Raw genomic sequence first — 17,480 nt, forward strand, 5'->3', positions numbered from 1 at the left:
GAAGATCCTCCTCCCTCTGAAGAATGAATTGCCTCCAAGACACCTCACATTTACCACCCAGGAGAGCTTCCACCTGGACAGGGACCAAAGCAGCCCCCACACAGTAGCTCAGTGCCCAGCAGTAACTCGCTGTACCCTGACACTACTGACCAACTGGGGCAACTGTCACAGAGACAACCCAAGGCTACAAGGCGGCAGCAGTTTTCCCTCAGTGAGGAAGTCTACCTACATACACAACTTTTCAGGCATTGTTAGCACAGCAAAACCAAAGCCATTACCTTTCTTTGCAGGTTTCTTGTTGTTGTTTAGCTGTCCACTGACGTCCTGTAACCGTTTCTCTAGTTCTTTCTTCTTTTCCTGAGCTAACTCTTCTTTTGACTTTGCTGCTTGCTTTTTTCCACTTGCAGCTGTGGAGGAGGAACGCACAATTTCTGAAATTGCACGGTTGCAGGCGAAAAAGAGCGGACATCACTATTTTACAGGGCATGTAAATCTGTGCAACCACTCTGCAGTGACACTGCTAAGATCAAGTGATCACACAGCAACTACACATCCCAGATAGAGGACAACATATGACGTTGTCTAGATCATCCAATTGCCATCATCCTGTAACATGCACTTTTTCAAGAGAGACCTTCTGGAAAGTATTCTAGAAGATAGAAATAGCCATGTAATAACCTTGTAGTTACAGGTTACTTACCAGCCAGTTATATGGTCAATAGTTACACATTTGTAATTACAGAATTGTTACATGGGTTTTCTGCCCTGTAAAATAAAGTGCCCCATTAAAGGTTGTCAGAAGTAAGCATCTGCCATTAAAACTTAAGACACCTCATGCAAGAATTTACTGTGGTTTATGTTGCTTTAAATATAAAACAAACCAAAAAGGACTAATTAAAAACCAACTGAGGCAAAGGCTGGCAGAAAACAGGAATGTAGCTGCATCAGTTAGGATGGAAATGGTGAGAAGTACCAGCAATACTCATACTTATGAGCAGAAGAAATAACCCTCCAAAGAAGGAGTAATTGAACACAGGTGTTGGCCAGCATCAGAAGCACAAGACAGGGGCCAGATATTTTGCCTGATCCAGCAAGGAAATACCTACATTTCTCTGTGCCGTTTTAAAGCAATGATTTAAAAAAAGAAATCTGGAAAGCACGGTCCTAAGAGGGTGCGCCCCTGGACGCTAAGCATTGCAATAGACAGCAGACAGCACAAGAGTCCGGCTGGGGTCAGGCACACCAGCCTGCCAGCCCAGGGTGTACCAGACTCAGAGGAGAGGACATCTGAGGTTAACTGCATTACTCTACACTTCGGTCCCAAAACAAAAGGATGCTTCTTGTTCCTAACCACTCTGGAAAATCTTTTCCTGAGCTATTGCAACAGTGAAGGATTTGGGGGTGGGGTGGGGGGATCAAAGCAGTGTATTAAAAAGCAAAAAGAAGGGTCAAAGTCTGAGCTTTGCTTAGGCCTATCTGAAAATCCTATGGTGAAGAAACGGAGGTGCTCTGCAAGAGTTAAGAGTGTAATACAGTAGCTACTCACAACAGGATAACTCCCTCTTAACCAACAAGCAGATGGACAGAGCCAGGACCACTTCAGGTAAGTGATCCTCTTGCTATTTAGCTGGCACTAAGCTCTCAAGGGGCCACAACAATTCACTCTCCGTAGATGAGGCACAGAGAAAAGTCTGTCCCATACTAAATGGTACACTTGGCAGTGCATTAACATTAACCCTCTGATCTGATAGAGACTGAAGGCAATATGGTGATCAGGCCATCTAGGAAGAGCCATTTGGGGATGAATATACAACTCAAGTCACTTACACCCAGAACCCACAGGTTGCCCAGGTAACTTTGTGCAAGTTATTTATTCCCTTGGTGTTTTGGATCCCCACCATGCTTTTTGTTTCCTTCCTAATTAGATGCTAAACTATTCAGGATAAGAAACTGATCCTTCAAGATGTGTGCACATAACACCTAACACAATGAGACTGAAACCTTTATAGCGCCTTCTAGATTCTAGATGATAAATAAAGGTATCACACAGGTCTTGTAGAGGAACACAATAGTCCTCCAGGTCTCCACGGCATGACATCATGGGAACAAAGAACAGAAAAAACAGAAAGTTTCTGTACATTTTCATGGAAGAAAAGAATCTCTACAGAGCTGGATAAGAGAATCCTCACACACATGCCCTGACTCCAAAGCTGAGCCCAAGAGCTGGTGAGGGAACATGTGCCCCAGGAGGTAACTTACAAAATGGTTTCCTTTGTTTTTTCTGTAAACAAGATTTCACATATCTCTCCAGTTCTCGTAAAGTTGTGGGCTTCAACGTTTCAAAATCTATTTCTATCTCGTCAGGATTGGAGTCTCTGAGGGAAGGTTCCCGTGACTGGATGATGTGCACCACCCTGCCCAGCTTCTCCCCAGGCAGACGGTTGATGTCCAAGCTGAGCTGTCGTTTCTCATCATAGGTCATGGGCAGACCTTCCTCCTCCTCATCTGAATCGTAGGTTGCAGATGCCTGTTTGCCTCCTTTCTTGGGCTGCCTGGGGGGGGTTGGCAAGCATGGAAACATTAATGGGTATATAGAAGCAATGAACTCTTTTTTTTCTACCCCCCTTGTAACAAACATCCCAATGCTTTTGGCTTTGAACCTCTAGCCAGATGGCTTAAACAGCACCACAACTTCTGAAAAAGTTCAGAAATCTGAGATCAGCTGTTCTGCTCCTATTATATTTTAGCCCTGTGAGGCATGACAACAAGCCCATGTAGCAGCAGGGGGGCAGCAATGAAACGGCATGTTCTTGCTGGCTGCGCAAAAGGCAGAAAGCAAAACCTTATCTGAGAGTGATCAGGCAGGGATTCTAAGAGAGTTGGACAGTGGAAATATGATGGTTCCACTGCCAGCTCTAACTTAAAGACTCCCTGGAGTTGTCTGGGAATGGGGACACTATTCAACAGCAAGTTAATACCGCTCTGACAACTGAGCTTCACCAGGAATTCATCGGGGACTGGAGAACTGGGCTGGAAGCTCTTGGCATTTCCCTTAAGGCAACTTGCAGAAGGCAGGCTCTCACCTGTTAGCTGTGGTTGTGCTGTTTGCTTTCTTAGCTGGGGCTTTCTTCTGTTGGGTTTGTTTTGGTGGTTGAGCCACCTTGGGTTTCTTCTCCTCCTCAGCTTTTACTTTGTGCTTTTCTTTTTCCTTCTCTTTATCTTTCTTCTTCTTCTCTTTTTCTTTCTTCTCTTTTTTTTTCTTTGGTTTGTTTACTGGTGCTTGTGACAATGCAGCTAGCTGCTCATGGACAGCCTTTAGCTGAGGGAGAAGAGTGAAAAAATTAACCAGACTTCAAGGCAAGATAACTGATGCCTCCACATACCCTTCCTCTACATCCCAAGGTGTAAGCATATCCCAAAGTCAAGGATCAAGCAGTCTAGTGATTGAACTCAGGAGACTTTGCTTGATTTGAAATTCTTTTAAAAACGCAGTGCAAGTACGCAGAAGCTGACTCAAATGAAAACGTCATTCTTGTTTTATAGGGGCAAATAAAAATTAAGCTTAATAGCTCCGTCTACAGTGCTGACAACTTGGCGTCTGGAATCCTGGGTTCACTTCTTGGCTCTCCTACTAGCTTGCTTTGAGACAACGGATAAGCTATTTTATTAATGCTTTGTTGTATTACAGTAGCACATGTAAGCACTATAGCATCTGGCATTGTATTATCTGCAGAATACAAAAGGCCATGGCTTAAGCATTTGCAACCACAACAGTCAAAACAGCTCACTTCTACAGACAGGGTACAGGGGACAATATCCCACAAGAAGCTTGTGACAGATTTCATTATGCCTGAGCTCTCATACAAAATGGGTCTCTCTGTTCTTCTCAGATCCCTAGTTTTGTGTGCACCTTCATTCATACCCTGGGATCCCAGAAGGAAGCACAGAGCATCAGCACCAAGAATGGCTATCTTGAAGAAAATTAACATTACATCAAACGTGTACTTATTTCACAGCTGGCAGAAGGGGAGATTGCTCTGCTGCATCCCAGTCTCAATGGGATTTTTTAAGAACAAATTAACCCCTTCCTCCTGCTAGGCTCTTTCTACTGCACAGACACAGACACCTAGCTTGGCTGTTGCCATACCTGCTCCTGCAGCTCCGCCAGCCGAGTCGCTCGCTCTTCTTCCGAGTCTGAGCTATCCGAGTCGGAAGAGCTCTCCTCACTGCTGTGACTGCTCTCTGTGCTTTTGCTCACCACTGGTGCTGTTGGTGGAGGCAGAGGTGGGGCCTCTGCAGGCTCATCAGGCATCTTTGCGAACCTCATCTCAAAGACATCCTACAAAAAAGGGGGGGAAAACTGGTGACAAAAGGAGCCTCAGCCACGAAGACCTCACTCTGGCCTTTTTAAACACACCAGACACCCCACTATGGGTCCGGGTCTTACTGCACTACACAAGGTGCTGTACAAGTAAATAATAACATACAGATGGGCATACATATTCTGTAACCAAGAAAATTCTCCCATTACTTTATACAGCAATGATTATAACATTTTAGGAGTGGAATGTGGTGCTGGGCCATGCCATGTGAAGAGCGCAACAGTTCTGCAGCAGAGAACATGGCTCTTTCCAAGGGCTGGAATAATCACCAACTTTCCTTTGTTGGTGCCAAGAGCAGATTCACGCTTGGATCTCTCAATTGACACCTTGTAGCTGAACTAAACATACTCTGGAAGACGCATTTGCCAACACCTTTACCTGTAGCTTCCTGGCCATCGCTACCACTTCATGGTCTGGAGGATTGTACTTGTAACAATTAGAGAACATTAACCGAATATCTGCTGCAAAACCTTGTGCATCCTGGTATTCCCGACTGTCCATTTTTTTCTGCAAACAAACAAGCCAAAGGGAAAGGGAAGAAAAAGCCATAAGCAGAAGGCATTTGTAGGAACTGCATGGAGGACACGTGCATCTTGGAGACAGCTCAGCACAGCCTCAAAAGTCATCTCTGTCTAGAACAACAGTACTTTGATCTGGCTTATCGGTTCTTCAATAACATTTTTAAAACAAGCAAGCAAACAAACACTGGACAACCAAAGAAGTTGATATTGCTCCATAACAGTTTAGACACTTTAAGATTCTAAATTTGGGTTGTTTTCTTTTTCTAAGTAGTACTATATAAATTTGTCAGGGTCCACCTTCTATTAGAAAATAGAGTAATGTAGAAAAAGGGTTTGCTGGATCAGAAACTAATGTAAACAAGGATCATGGACGGGAAAGGCAGGAGTCGACAAACAACCAATCTACAATTACAGGCGTCCCTTAAGCATGTATTTCTACATGCTGCTTGAGTATTTTTGCCCTGTAAATCTGAAAGGGCAGAAAAGATCATGACCATCCAACTCTGACTTCCTGCTAATACAGGGCATGAATTTTGCTTGGCAATTCCTACAGCAAGATAGGCATTTACAGTTAAACTACAACACTACTCTTGATTTAAAGTCCAAGTGATAAAGAATGGATGCAGAATTCACCCTTTATGAACCTATTCCTAATATTATTTCCTAGTGCAGTGAAGGTAAGTATCAGGAGCTAAATATTTGCACCTTGCTCCTTTCTCTTATTTTTCAGCTCTCACTTTTTTCCATTTCTCTTGCTGTTCGGGACTGAATGACTTGGGTTTAGAGAACAGTTTAGAGCATTCCTAGAACTTAATTATTTTATGCATATATTACTACTATGTATAAAACCTTAGCTCCAATTACTCCTACCAAAAGGAAAAAGAAGCTAACACTAGATTTCATTTGCATTTAAAAGACCTGGGTTTAAAGAAATTCTCTATTTGCCAAGTGCTTGCAGGCCTCCCTTTTGTGTATCTTGTGCACCTGTATCCCCCAGTGAAGGGAAGGGGCTGACTGGCAGACAGGCTGCAAATGCAGTCGGGGAAGACACATCCCCCGTCTGAGCAGAAAGCAGGGCTGCTTGGGGTCTGTAACCCACGCTGGAAGCCTTATCGTAAGTTAAATTCCCGTTTGTTCCATGGAAGCTACAGATACTTCACAGCTACACGGTAGACCTTGTAACTATCTTGAAACACTGCAATGACTCCTAAAACTGTTTTTGTTCTGAATAGGGCACAATTTCACCTCCAGGGATGCAGCTTTGGAGGGACCTGCACGCAGGGTGGTGACATTCCTGCAGCCTTACTCCCTGCTGTGCTGCAGCCAGACATCTGTCAAACTTTTGTCAGGAGACCTCATTCTCTTGATGAATAAACTAGGAGACAGCCTCTGAGCCACAGCACAAAGACGGAAAAGGAAATAGGTTTGTGCTTCTCCTGTCTGAAGGAGAGCTGGCCTTGTTTGAAAAGCGTCTCAGGCCAATTCCAAAGCAAAACATATGTTCAAACGAAAGGGCCCATTTATTTTAAAATACGTCTTACTGCATGAAAGGCCTTTTTGATGCGCTTATATTTGTTTGGCACACTCAGTGGCTGATTACTGCCTATGAAATACATTCCAGTGTCTGAGGCTTCGCTTTCATCCAAACCCAACAGTTTTCTAGCCCAACAGTTTTAATCTGTAGATTTTTGCTTTGTTTTCTTGTAAAGAATAACTAACTTAACAAAAGAAAAAAAATAAAAGGACTTTAAATTGGTGGGCTGGAGTATCTTTGGTTACAAATTCACTTTGAGATATCCAGCTGCTTAAAAAAAGTTATTACATTTACAATTGCAAATCAGGAGTCATAGACAAGCAGGACTGGCAGAGGTGCTGGGAGGCCAGCTAGTCCCTTCTCTGCCCCATGCAGTATCTACCACAGCAATCTCATTTTTCCCTCAGCAATCAATTAAATTGTTTAATATTCTTTAATGTTCAGAAATTTGTTTCCTCATGTCTAACAGGTCTCTTGCTCTAAGGTAAGCCTTGCCCTGCCCACAGAGGATGCAGAGAAAACTTTGTTCCCTCCCTTCTTGCAGCAATCTTTCACGTGTTTGAAGATCTAAAATGTCCCCTTTCCATTGTCTCTTCTCTAAGACTAAACTGGACATCAATCTGTCCTCAAAGCACATGCCTTGGGTATGGCATCAGGGCAGGTGTTAACGAGGGACAGGGCCACACAGGTCCAGTGACTTTAGCACAGAAAATGCCATCTCTATCAGATAATGAGGTCTCAGCCTGATTTCTGGGGGCCTAATTGCACCTTACAGAAACTGCCTCAACAAGAGCAGCTGCTTTGTGAAGCTGCGTTTGTACTCTAAAATAGGTGCAACTAAAGAAATCTTTGAAAATTCTCCCAAAGAATATCTCCTCACTTTGAAGACCCTGAACTCAGCTGCTCCGAAGCCACACCAATTCACTGCAAGAAAATTAACCAGTGAGCATAGTTAGACCCCTGGAGGTAGTGCTTTATTGCAGAACTAAACACCTTGTATAAATCCACTTGCATAGCAAGGACTGTTGCTTGTTCACCACTGAGTAAACCAAAGGCAGACATCCACATTGCTGCTGTGACCTGGCAGCCAGAGGATGGAGCGAGAGAAGAGGTGCTCCAGGTTCCCCTCAGCTTCATTGCGGGCACAGCACCCTGCCTCCCCATGCTAAAGCTCCCCAGCATCAGAGAGGGGGACATGAACATACTGCAAGTGGGCCCTGTCTGTCTGTGGGCACAGCACCAGAAGCACAGTGCTGCTACAGCTTCACAGCAAGCGTTTCACCTGCTACAGGGAATTAGGGCTGCTGCCTCTTAAAGTGTAACCCGTGCCTCTGCCTCCATCTCTCCTCATGCTTTCATCCTTTCCTCTCCTTACTCCAAGCAGTTCTGCTCTTTCCCCCTCTGTGCTGACTATCAAAGAACTGAGGTGGAGATGAGCTCACTGATCCTGTCCCTTCAGCTCTTCCCACTCTCAGTCCTAGCTCCAGCATGGCACTCCAGCACAACCCTCTGCTCCTGGCTGCAAGAAGCTCAGCTACAGCCCCCTCCACCTCTCACCTGCCACTGGCACAGTCGCAACAGCCAACCTGCCTCCTCCACCACGCACACGGAGCAAACAATCTCCAAATCCTTCTGAAGCACACCTCTGCTGGGTGCACAGCCTGAAAAAAAATGCTCCTGGACGTGAAGGATATTCTCTGAAGAAAATCAAACCTCATATAACCAGAGAACCAAAGTGACAAGCAACCAGGTATTGGGGAATCCATTATAGCTGCAGCAATGGTTATGTTTTACTTTCTCCCATAATTCCTTCAAGATTAGTTTGAAGGCCATTAGTTGCGCTGCTTTACCACAGCCATTGTCACTTGTGCAGAATTAAATCTAAAACCTTTCAGAGCCACAGAGAAAGCCCCTGACACTGGATAATTACACTGCTTGCAAATGGCAGGTTTCTGTTTCTGTTCCACGCAATTAAGGTATTATAGACTGCACCTCAGAGAAGTCACACTATGATCTACAAACCAAGAGCAATGATAATAAAACACTCCATAAAAAAACAATACCAGACAGCACTTCAAACAAGTTTATTAAGAAAAATCCTACTACGTGGAAAGACAAATCCAGAGTCTTTACATACAAAAGACTCCACTGGGTCTGCCATTAACTTGTCTCCAGTTTTCTGCCCTAACACTAGTAAGGTACAGAGGGAGAGAATCACCTGCACTTGTAGAAAAAGAACAGAGGTGTACACTTTTTAAGAGAATGAAGTTAGGGCTATAAAGAGATTTAAGCGTGACAAAGTCACCAACACAAGATATCACAGCTTTGCACCTAGATTTTGCAGAATACAGCACAGAATCTCTTGCACTAAGAAGCCACCTAACCACACATGGAAATACCAGCTTTGGGAGAGTCATGATTTCCCTCTCTCCCATCTCTAATCTTACTGCATTACCCAGGTCTTGATCTACCAGGCTGCAGGTATCTCTGGAGACCCACAGCATCCCTAGTAAGTCAAGGGAATGTGAATGAGCTGAGAATAGGTCTGAAAGGACTAGATTTACCATCAGTCCCACTACAGTCAGTACACCAACTGAATGAGTTCATCTAGGACATGATCATCCAATGACTTGTGTTCACAAGACTAGTAGAGAAAAGGCTATCAATAGCACTTCATCACTCTAATGTGGTAACAAAAAGAACAGTTGCACTGAGCAAGAGATGCTTCTTCCCATCTCAGTCATTTCTGTGAACCAGACATATTCTGAAATTCCTTTAAAGCTACTGGCCAGTTTATAAACTCTTAGAACAGATTTTGATGAGTAGCCTACAACAAGCATGGGCAAATTAACTGTATGCACAGTAAACAGAACATCATATACGAAGGTTCCTGATGTCACCTAAGTCCTGCACCTCTGACCTGACTTACAGAAGAACACCGAAAACCCCATTTGCAACCTGTTCTTGCTCCCAGGCCATTCACTGGCATCAGAGGAGCAAGGTCAGACCCACTCAGCTGAGAAGGTGGTGACCCCTGGAAGGGAGCAGATCAGAGTGCGTTAAGTGACCCTGCTTTGAGCAGGAAGCAGGCCTCCTGACCAACCTAAATCATCCATTAGCCTATGATCCAAGCCATGTGGGTGGACCTCCAAGCTGGTGGAGAAGAGCAACCCCAATGCAAAGTGAAGTGAGCAGACCTTGTCAGCAAGTCATATAATTAAAACAATGTACAAGAATAAAGTAGGCCTTCAGTACCGGGCATCCCAAATCAGCAGGATGGTGAATGCACTGCAGTACCAAAACTGAGGGGAGCTGCTTCTTTCCTCATCCACACTCAAGAGCAAAAGAAAATGGAAACTTACCCAAGGAAACACTGGGACCTTCCTCTATCAGCAGAACATTAGAGCCAGGCACCAGTGCTCCAACTTCACAGACTACAGTGTTCAACCCAGCCCTTTCTACTGCTTCTACCACTGTGTTTCAGGCTCCCTCTTCTTGCCTGCAGCTAAACTCACCCTTTGTCTTGCCCTCTTCTCCTGCCAGGAAATTGCTGCAGGCCTTTAACACAGCTCAGCTTAACTGCAAGTCAAAAATACCTCACGTGGCACTGGCTTTTGTAAGCAAAGCAAGGGCACTGCAAGCTCAGGAGAACAGAATGGTCTCCAAGCCTAGCTCCACTGGAGCCTGCTTACAATGCTTTTGCCAGCTCAGAGATGGTCTTTTTTGTACAAACAAATCAATAATAATAATTAGTACTTAGATAGTGCCTTCCAGATATCTGTCCTCACAACAGCCCTGTGAGGTAGGTTAAGTATTTTTATCTCCATTTTATGACTGGGAAAACTACGGCACAGAGCTGTGGGGAAACTTGCCCAAGACCATAGCATTAGAACAGCAATTAAAACTCAAGACATTGGTAACTCCTAATCCTCAATGCACAGACCATGACAACTATTCTCTCACCTCTAAATAATGCAACTAAATACTTGTAAAAATATTGCAGCTGTAGTAAGAACTCCTGAAGGATCATGGCTGAATGGCACGGCACATCAGAGCATGACACACTGCTTCCAGGTACTATGTAGGATTTGCCGAGGAATATGAAAGGAATCACAAATGCAGCTGCCCTTTTGTCAACTGGGCATTTAGACAATCCCAGACATTGGCTCAGCTGGCAGCAAAACACTTCTGGCATGCTAGCGAAAGCCAGCAGGAGTACCTTAACTTCCTGCATATGGAAGAAAGTCTCACCAACACCAATTCCAATGGCCAGCTCACACGCAGAAGATAGGAACCAGAAAAAACATGGCTTTGCTCCATGGATATTTAGGAGGGATTCAGAAAACCTCCCAGCCTACCGGGAAAACCACCTTGAATACTGGACCATACTAAGCTAAGCTCTTGAAAAGCCAAGCATGAACCACACAAGCATCACGTTATTTCCTCCCCTCCCCAAGTACCAGATGATCACCACGTTCCGGTTGGAATTGCTCAGCGTAAGCCTATCTGGACCACACATCATGCCAACAAGTAGGCAGGCAGCAGTTTCTGGAAATGGGATACTATCAATTAAATCCTATGAAATACAGCACCTCTTCTTCTCAGAGTGCAACACAATCCCAAGGACACAAGTTTAAATAGCTGGACTATCCACAAAGAGGAGAGGATGCCATCGTACAGTCTGCTTTGCAGGGCAGAAAAAAAAGATGTCCCATGTTATGGGAAAAAAGAGGAGAAGGGAAGCAAACAAAATATAAAAATATCCAGATGATATCCAAACAGGGTCAGTTTTCCACCCTACCCCCTCCCCCAGAAGGAGCCAGTCCTCTGCAACCAGAGGGCTGTGACACCCTGCAAAAGAGGTGGTAAATGTGGACGTACTTTAACAGTACTGAGATCCATGGGGTGTTTGATAATATCATGATAGTCATGTAATTCCAAGGCCTCTGCATCAACAGGCTTGTAAAAGGGCCATGCATAGGCTGCATGCTTCTTCGAAAGCATCTCCTTGAGAATGCTGTCACAGTACTTGAGGTGCTCAGAGAGTTTGCCCTTCTTCCCTGCATGTTGGGGGACCTCTCCATCTTCAAGGTCTTTCTTTGGTGGTTTGATGGGCCGGCCACCGCTTTCCCGTCGAGCGATGATTTTGGCCTGCTTCGGGTCCGAGAGGGGCGTGGGCGACTCGCTTCGGCTGGCAGTGATCGCAGAGGTCGTAGGGGTTGTCGTGTCTGCTTTCCGCTTCACTCCTTTTTTCTGAAACAGCAGATGGACAGACTTCATGAGTACGTGCCCAGCTCCCATGCTACACTAGCAGACACCTGCCACAGTTCATCCTTATTTTTGAGATCTGCCTGTCCTCTGACAGAAAATACAATTACTTCACTGGGATAAATGGGACTTGTGACTAGAAGCTTCAACACACAATTCAGTGACTACAACACGATGTATTACTACATGTCATCTGAGCCACAGTAACCAGCCATTTGCACGTGTCCAACCCAACCCCAAACATGATGCAAAATGTGTTAGCTCTATGTATTTCACTGAGATTTAAACTAAGGACTCTTACCTCATGTTTGCCAAGGGAAAGGAGTGCGCCCAGTCGATTACTGCAGCTCAGCTGATGCATCGTGACTTAGTAAGTGTCAGTAACTTAACCACATGTCTGAGTCCCCAGTGGCAGGATCAGGCTATAAGTTCTGAACCAAAGCATATTAATCACCAAAGACCCATGAGCCCTCACTCCCTTGTATTTAGTGGGTGTGCTAAGGTAGATTGCTTATTATGGACAAGAGCAAGAATTTAATGATTTTGCCTTAAGCAAGTAAAACCTCTCTCACATAAATTCAAGCTGCGACTATCCAGTCAGCTCTCTCTTCTGCTCCTATGAAGGATTTATTTCTCTGGAGAGAGAGAGGGGGAAAAAAGTTCCTTAGGGAAATCTAAGGGAAATGTTAAGTAAATCCCAAGCAGAATTAATTTTGCAGCGTGTATTTGGCAAACTCACTTCTGGGTTCACCCTTGAGTTTGAAAATTACATTGGTTCTCAGAAGCAACTTATTTGGATAGAAACTGAAGTATGAGATAGGCTTCTAAGGAGGACAGCTTAGCTGCAAGAAGATCTGACTTACAATTTCTCCAGTAATTCCCAAACTATAGGGTTAAATAAGCAAAACAATTCTGTGGCTCTGCTGGTCCATGCAACCTCACGTTAGAGAACACCAATACTGTTGCAGTTAATTCGCCAGTTTAGGAAAAAACCCAGCTTTCTCTGAGCAATGCTTTCATCATTTTTAAAGCAATACAGAGCTTGCTAGGAAAATTCCAATTATTTAAAGCAACGTTTTCATTTACCCATACATTAACATAGTAAATAGCAAAACACCAATGACAACTCCCAGAAGATTACTCAGTAAGGAAGACAGAACTAATGCACCCAAAACCTGCAGGCAACATCAGTCTCCTCCAACTGGAGTGACAGGCTTGTCTTGAACTGGTTTATGGCAGAGAGGAACATTCCTAGCGCTAGAGTCTGCAAACCTTAAAGGAACAGTCCCAGTAAAATCAGGGTCTCAGTTACAGAAAGAAGAGATGCTTTGGGCTATATGGTGCAAAATGGGGGAAACCTCCAACAGCCTTCTGGTTCATGGAGCATCAGCACTGGCTAAGACTATGGTCAGATGAGAGCTTGTAACTGAGTTGGACAATTACAGTTGACATCACCTCAGCTGGGATGTGGCAAAACTGGCAGAACTTTTCTCAACCCTCTCAAACTTGACAGCAAGCACTTGTCTGAGCACACCCCAAAGGGACAATGATGGTCAGAGAGGCAAGGAGTCAAATGTGAAGGAAGGAATGCATGTAACCAGCAGTGAGGGGATGAAAATAAAGCACTGCTTAGCAATATTGCCTTCTGAAGAGGAAGGGGTTGAGTTCTCCATTTACCTTGACTACCGGTGGCGTAGGAGGCACCACGGGCATTATCGGAGCAGCAGGCGGAGGGGGAGCAGCGGCGGGAGGGGCAGTGACAGGCGGGACATTAGCAGTGATGGTTGGCACAGGGGTGGCAGCAATGACGGGCGTCTGAGACACGGCTGGAGGGACATTCTGGAACGGGGCCGGCGGGGAGACGGAAGACACGGCCACTGCTTGCTGCGCTCCTTTCAAACGACAAAGTGAAAACACACTGCAATGTACTGATGGTTACAAGAGCCGACAAGACATCAGGAACAAAGTGACAGTGGTGCTGATGGACTGTGCGAACATGGGCTCAGCAAAAGCCTTCCCAGTCCAGGGCCACAGGAAGAGCACAAAGGACACAGTGTGATTTGCTTGGTGCTGTTACCCAGCGGTCAACAAAAAATGAGAAATCACTGACCTAAGTCCTTGTACCACGAGCTTTAGGCCAGCCACATGCAAGCAAACTACTTCAAGCTTTTCATGTGGGGTTTGTGTTGCTCTGGGACAGTCTTCACCCCTCTTGTGCTCTCACAGCTACCCTGCACTCAGCAAAAGAGCAAGAGCTCAAGGAGAGGGAATGGAGGGAGATGGCTCTTTTGGACAGCTGCTGTCCTGCACAGACCTCAATCTGGAGAGTGTTTTTACTATGTATGACAAATGGTAACGACCACTCCCCTATTGCCAGCTTCACACCCAAGACACCAAAGCACTTCAGGTTTGCCACAAGGTATACAATGAAACAGCTGGGAGTAGAGCCTAAGTCTCCTGATAACCAGGGAAATGTCTCATGCTAGACCTGCACTGTTAAAGAACTTCCTACTAGGGTAAAGGGGGACAATCTAGTAACTAATGACCGAAGTAGCAATACTCCTCTATGTTTTTATAGCAGCTTTGATCAAAGGATGCTGAAAAGACACATCATCACAAATTTCTCTGAGCTTGAAGGGAGTTGTAGCTCCATCTGGCACCTGAGATGTGGGAAAACCAAGAGGAACAGTTGACTTTCCCAGAGCAACAATTAGACCTTGTTTACAGAAAAAAAAATTTGCAACAGTTTAATTCAGCCCACACAAGCTCCTTTTTGAACTGTTTTACCATGCTTACAGACATTTTAGCCCTACATTCACTTAAAATCAACTCTAGGTAAGCTGAATTAAACTTAGTTTCTACTGATATGCAATGGTCTACACAGCCTTTTGCAATGGCTTAATAAATCCTTTCTGTTTATCAAACTTTAGTCTATGATGTTGCAACCGTGTGTGCGAAAGAAAAACATTACACGGGGTTTAGGGGATTGGCAAGATTTGAGTCCAAGTCTCTACTGTGTCAGACTTCTGCCAGAACCTTGGGTGAGCTGTATAAACCCAGGTCTGTAAAGGCATTCTATGCCATGGTCTGTCACTTGCAGGAGACTGGCATGTCTGACTACCTTGCCTCTTCTTGCCTTGGTTTCTTCTTTGCATAAAGGAAGCAACAGCATTGCTTTCCCTCGCTGAAGCACTGTGTGGATGGTTAAGTCACAGATGGTAAGATGTTTGTATGACAAATGCAGAGTGGCCTTAAGACAGACAAGCCCTGAAACAACTGGGTGAACATATCTAGACATCTCACACTCTCCTCTCCACTGCTTTAACCGTTAGACTACGTGCTGCCTTCCTAGCCTCTTCACCATTTGCAAAGCCAGGCAGCTTGGAAGGTGGGTCAGGCCTTGGCAACAGGCTTGTAACATTTAATGTCACTGGATCAGGTTAATACCTGCACTCTGCGTGCCCACTGATGGCTTGCGACCTTTGCCTTTAGGAACTGGGGGTAATAATTCGACTTCCTCCTGAGGCATCTGGGCAACCTTCTGCAGAAATATCTTCTCCAGGGCTTGGGCCATGAGGACGATGTCATCTGTGGGCTGAAGAAATAAGAATACAAGCCCATGCTGTATCATCCACATATTAGAAGCAGAGAGGTTCAAGATCAGGCTTTGAAATCGCCAATGACACTGCACTTCAAATAAATGATGGTATCCAAGCTACGACAATAAACAGACTAGCTCTTTTCCCTCCTTCCATGCTACCCTCCTGCTCTTCTATTATAGTTTAGCATGCAATAATTACAGCCTCTAAGTACACTGCATCCAGAGTTATCAGGACTTCCAGTAGGAGCCTGATAACTAGCATCCCGTGCAACAGTGTGGAAGCAGCAAAGTGGAACAGATGAGCTGCCCTCCCCTGCTTGCCAGCAGGTCCCAGAGAAGAGTGTAAACACATACTCTGTGGCTCAAACTAATTAATTTGTTTATTTCAGCTTGTTCACCAGTATGGGTCAATGATGACAAACCACTATAGAAAACATAATACAAAGAACAGAGGCTTTTAACAACCTAACAAAACAGCAAACAAGCCAAACCCAAAATAATAAGCAATCTAAAGGTGTGCAAGTATGGACGAGACATAGGCAAAGAACAGAGCTATACTTCCTGAACTGCTCTCTGCTGCTAAGAGATACTATTTACTTCTAGACAGCCAGTGTAACACATAGCACTAATACCCCACAGAACACCTGCAAAGCACTGCATAAACCATAGCTCATCTTAAAGAATTCCTAACTGAAAATAAAAGGAGTAAAAACTTGCTACATAACCCCAGAACAGAAATCTACCTATAATTAAAAGGCACATTTGCCATTTTAACTAGTCCAGGGGAAGAAAGACACAGCACAAAGACAGCTTTGTGCATTTCAAGTAATGTGGTTGCAATTAGCGGCATTTCAAGTCCTCGCAAGGAGGGCCCTGAGCACAGCAGAGCTGGCCCTGTTCAAAACCTGCACTGTAACAGTTGTAGGTGGGTCTTTCCTAGGCAGTGCTGCCTCTAAATGCTTGTCTGGGCTCTTTACCTTGTTATAAATGTAACAATTTGTAAACATGGTGTTGAAATCCTGCATACATTCACTGGCACTCCAGTAATAGTTATGTTCCAGGCGCTTCTTGATCGTCCCCATGTCCATGGGGTTTTTTATTATTTTGTGATAATCCTGTTGAAGAAACAAGACATTACACCTCCTGATACGCAGAGTGTTGTTCACATCTCGCTCTAGTCCCAGCTTTCTCCTCATCCCCCCTCCCAAAAAACACATCCCCAGATTTTTGTGGAAATTTTAAGTATCGCCTTTGCTTTCATTTATTTTCTAATTTGTAGCATTTTAGTCTATGGTTATGGTTATGAACTTGACTACAAAGCACAAGAACTCCTTCCACAACCACCAGTCTTCCCCAGCTCCCCCCAGTACGTGCTCAAACACATACACAAATGGCTACTTGGACATTACCTGCTTTTTGTAAGGACAGCTGGACTGGGAAGGCACTAAGAGTAACATATGGAGGAAAGCGTGCTTTCTCAGCAGCTCTCCCTAGAAGCTGTTTGCAGCCTTGATACCCCTTACAAGGCTGTAGATGCCATTTTGGATTGTGCCACAGAGTGGAAGGGTGCCAAACTTGGCAGCTAGATTAACACTGCAGCAATGTGCTTCATGCTCGTGTGGGACCAGAAGTCAGGGCAGCAGGGTCAGCACTAGCTTTGGCAGGGTGTTCAGTTTAATGGTGGACTGGTTGCAATTTGGGAAACAGCATTTCTGCCTCCCTTTTTAAAAGGCTGCCTCTGGCACTTACAGAAGTTTATCAGTGCTAGCACTGGCTAAGACTGTGCTAAAAGTTTCATCCCTTACGAGGCTTTCACATGTTAACCCAGTTTCTCTCTGGGCTGGTCTCAAGCATCTATAGAGGCTGTGATTAGCCTGGAGATGCTCTCGGCATGCACGGTTATACACTGTAATTTTCTCATTCTGGAGAAGAGCAGCAAGTCCTCTCACTGCACGTGCACACAAAGCCACGTACAATCACTGGCCACTCTCTGAACCCAACCCTCAAGCGCGATCTGAGGCACCACTATTTCCAGGCAAGGTATGCTAGGGCAGAAAAGACAATCCTGCTGGCTACTGGGCTTGTGCAGACTTAGGCCACACTTGAAAAACAACTATTCTTCCAACTGACTCCTCCTCTAAATTTTCTGGTAACCTGCCCTAAAACCACCTCAA

General features: G+C 44.8%; 1 protein-coding gene across 3 annotated transcripts in view; it reads right to left on the bottom strand.

The window, feature by feature from the left end:
- The window catches only part of BRD3 (bromodomain containing 3), a 50,121-nt gene that overhangs the window by 5,917 nt on the left and 26,724 nt on the right, over window positions 1-17,480 (bottom strand). For 2 of the 3 annotated variants that reach the window (XM_069771003.1, XM_069771001.1), the window contains exons 3-11: window positions 16,284-16,421; window positions 15,153-15,300; window positions 13,383-13,597; window positions 11,319-11,690; window positions 4,761-4,889; window positions 4,148-4,339; window positions 3,084-3,319; window positions 2,260-2,552; window positions 279-407 (exon numbers count right to left, since the gene is read on the bottom strand). In XM_069771003.1, the coding sequence (XP_069627104.1) occupies window positions 279-407; window positions 2,260-2,552; window positions 3,084-3,319; window positions 4,148-4,339; window positions 4,761-4,889; window positions 11,319-11,690; window positions 13,383-13,597; window positions 15,153-15,300; window positions 16,284-16,421 (1,852 nt within the window). The remainder of the gene's footprint in view (window positions 1-278; window positions 408-2,259; window positions 2,553-3,083; window positions 3,320-4,147; window positions 4,340-4,760; window positions 4,890-11,318; window positions 11,691-13,382; window positions 13,598-15,152; window positions 15,301-16,283; window positions 16,422-17,480) is intronic. The other variant, XM_069771004.1, reaches the window with a different exon arrangement.

Source organism: Haliaeetus albicilla, chromosome 26 (genome assembly GCF_947461875.1).
Source record: "Haliaeetus albicilla chromosome 26, bHalAlb1.1, whole genome shotgun sequence".
NCBI lineage: Eukaryota > Metazoa > Chordata > Aves > Accipitriformes > Accipitridae > Haliaeetus > Haliaeetus albicilla.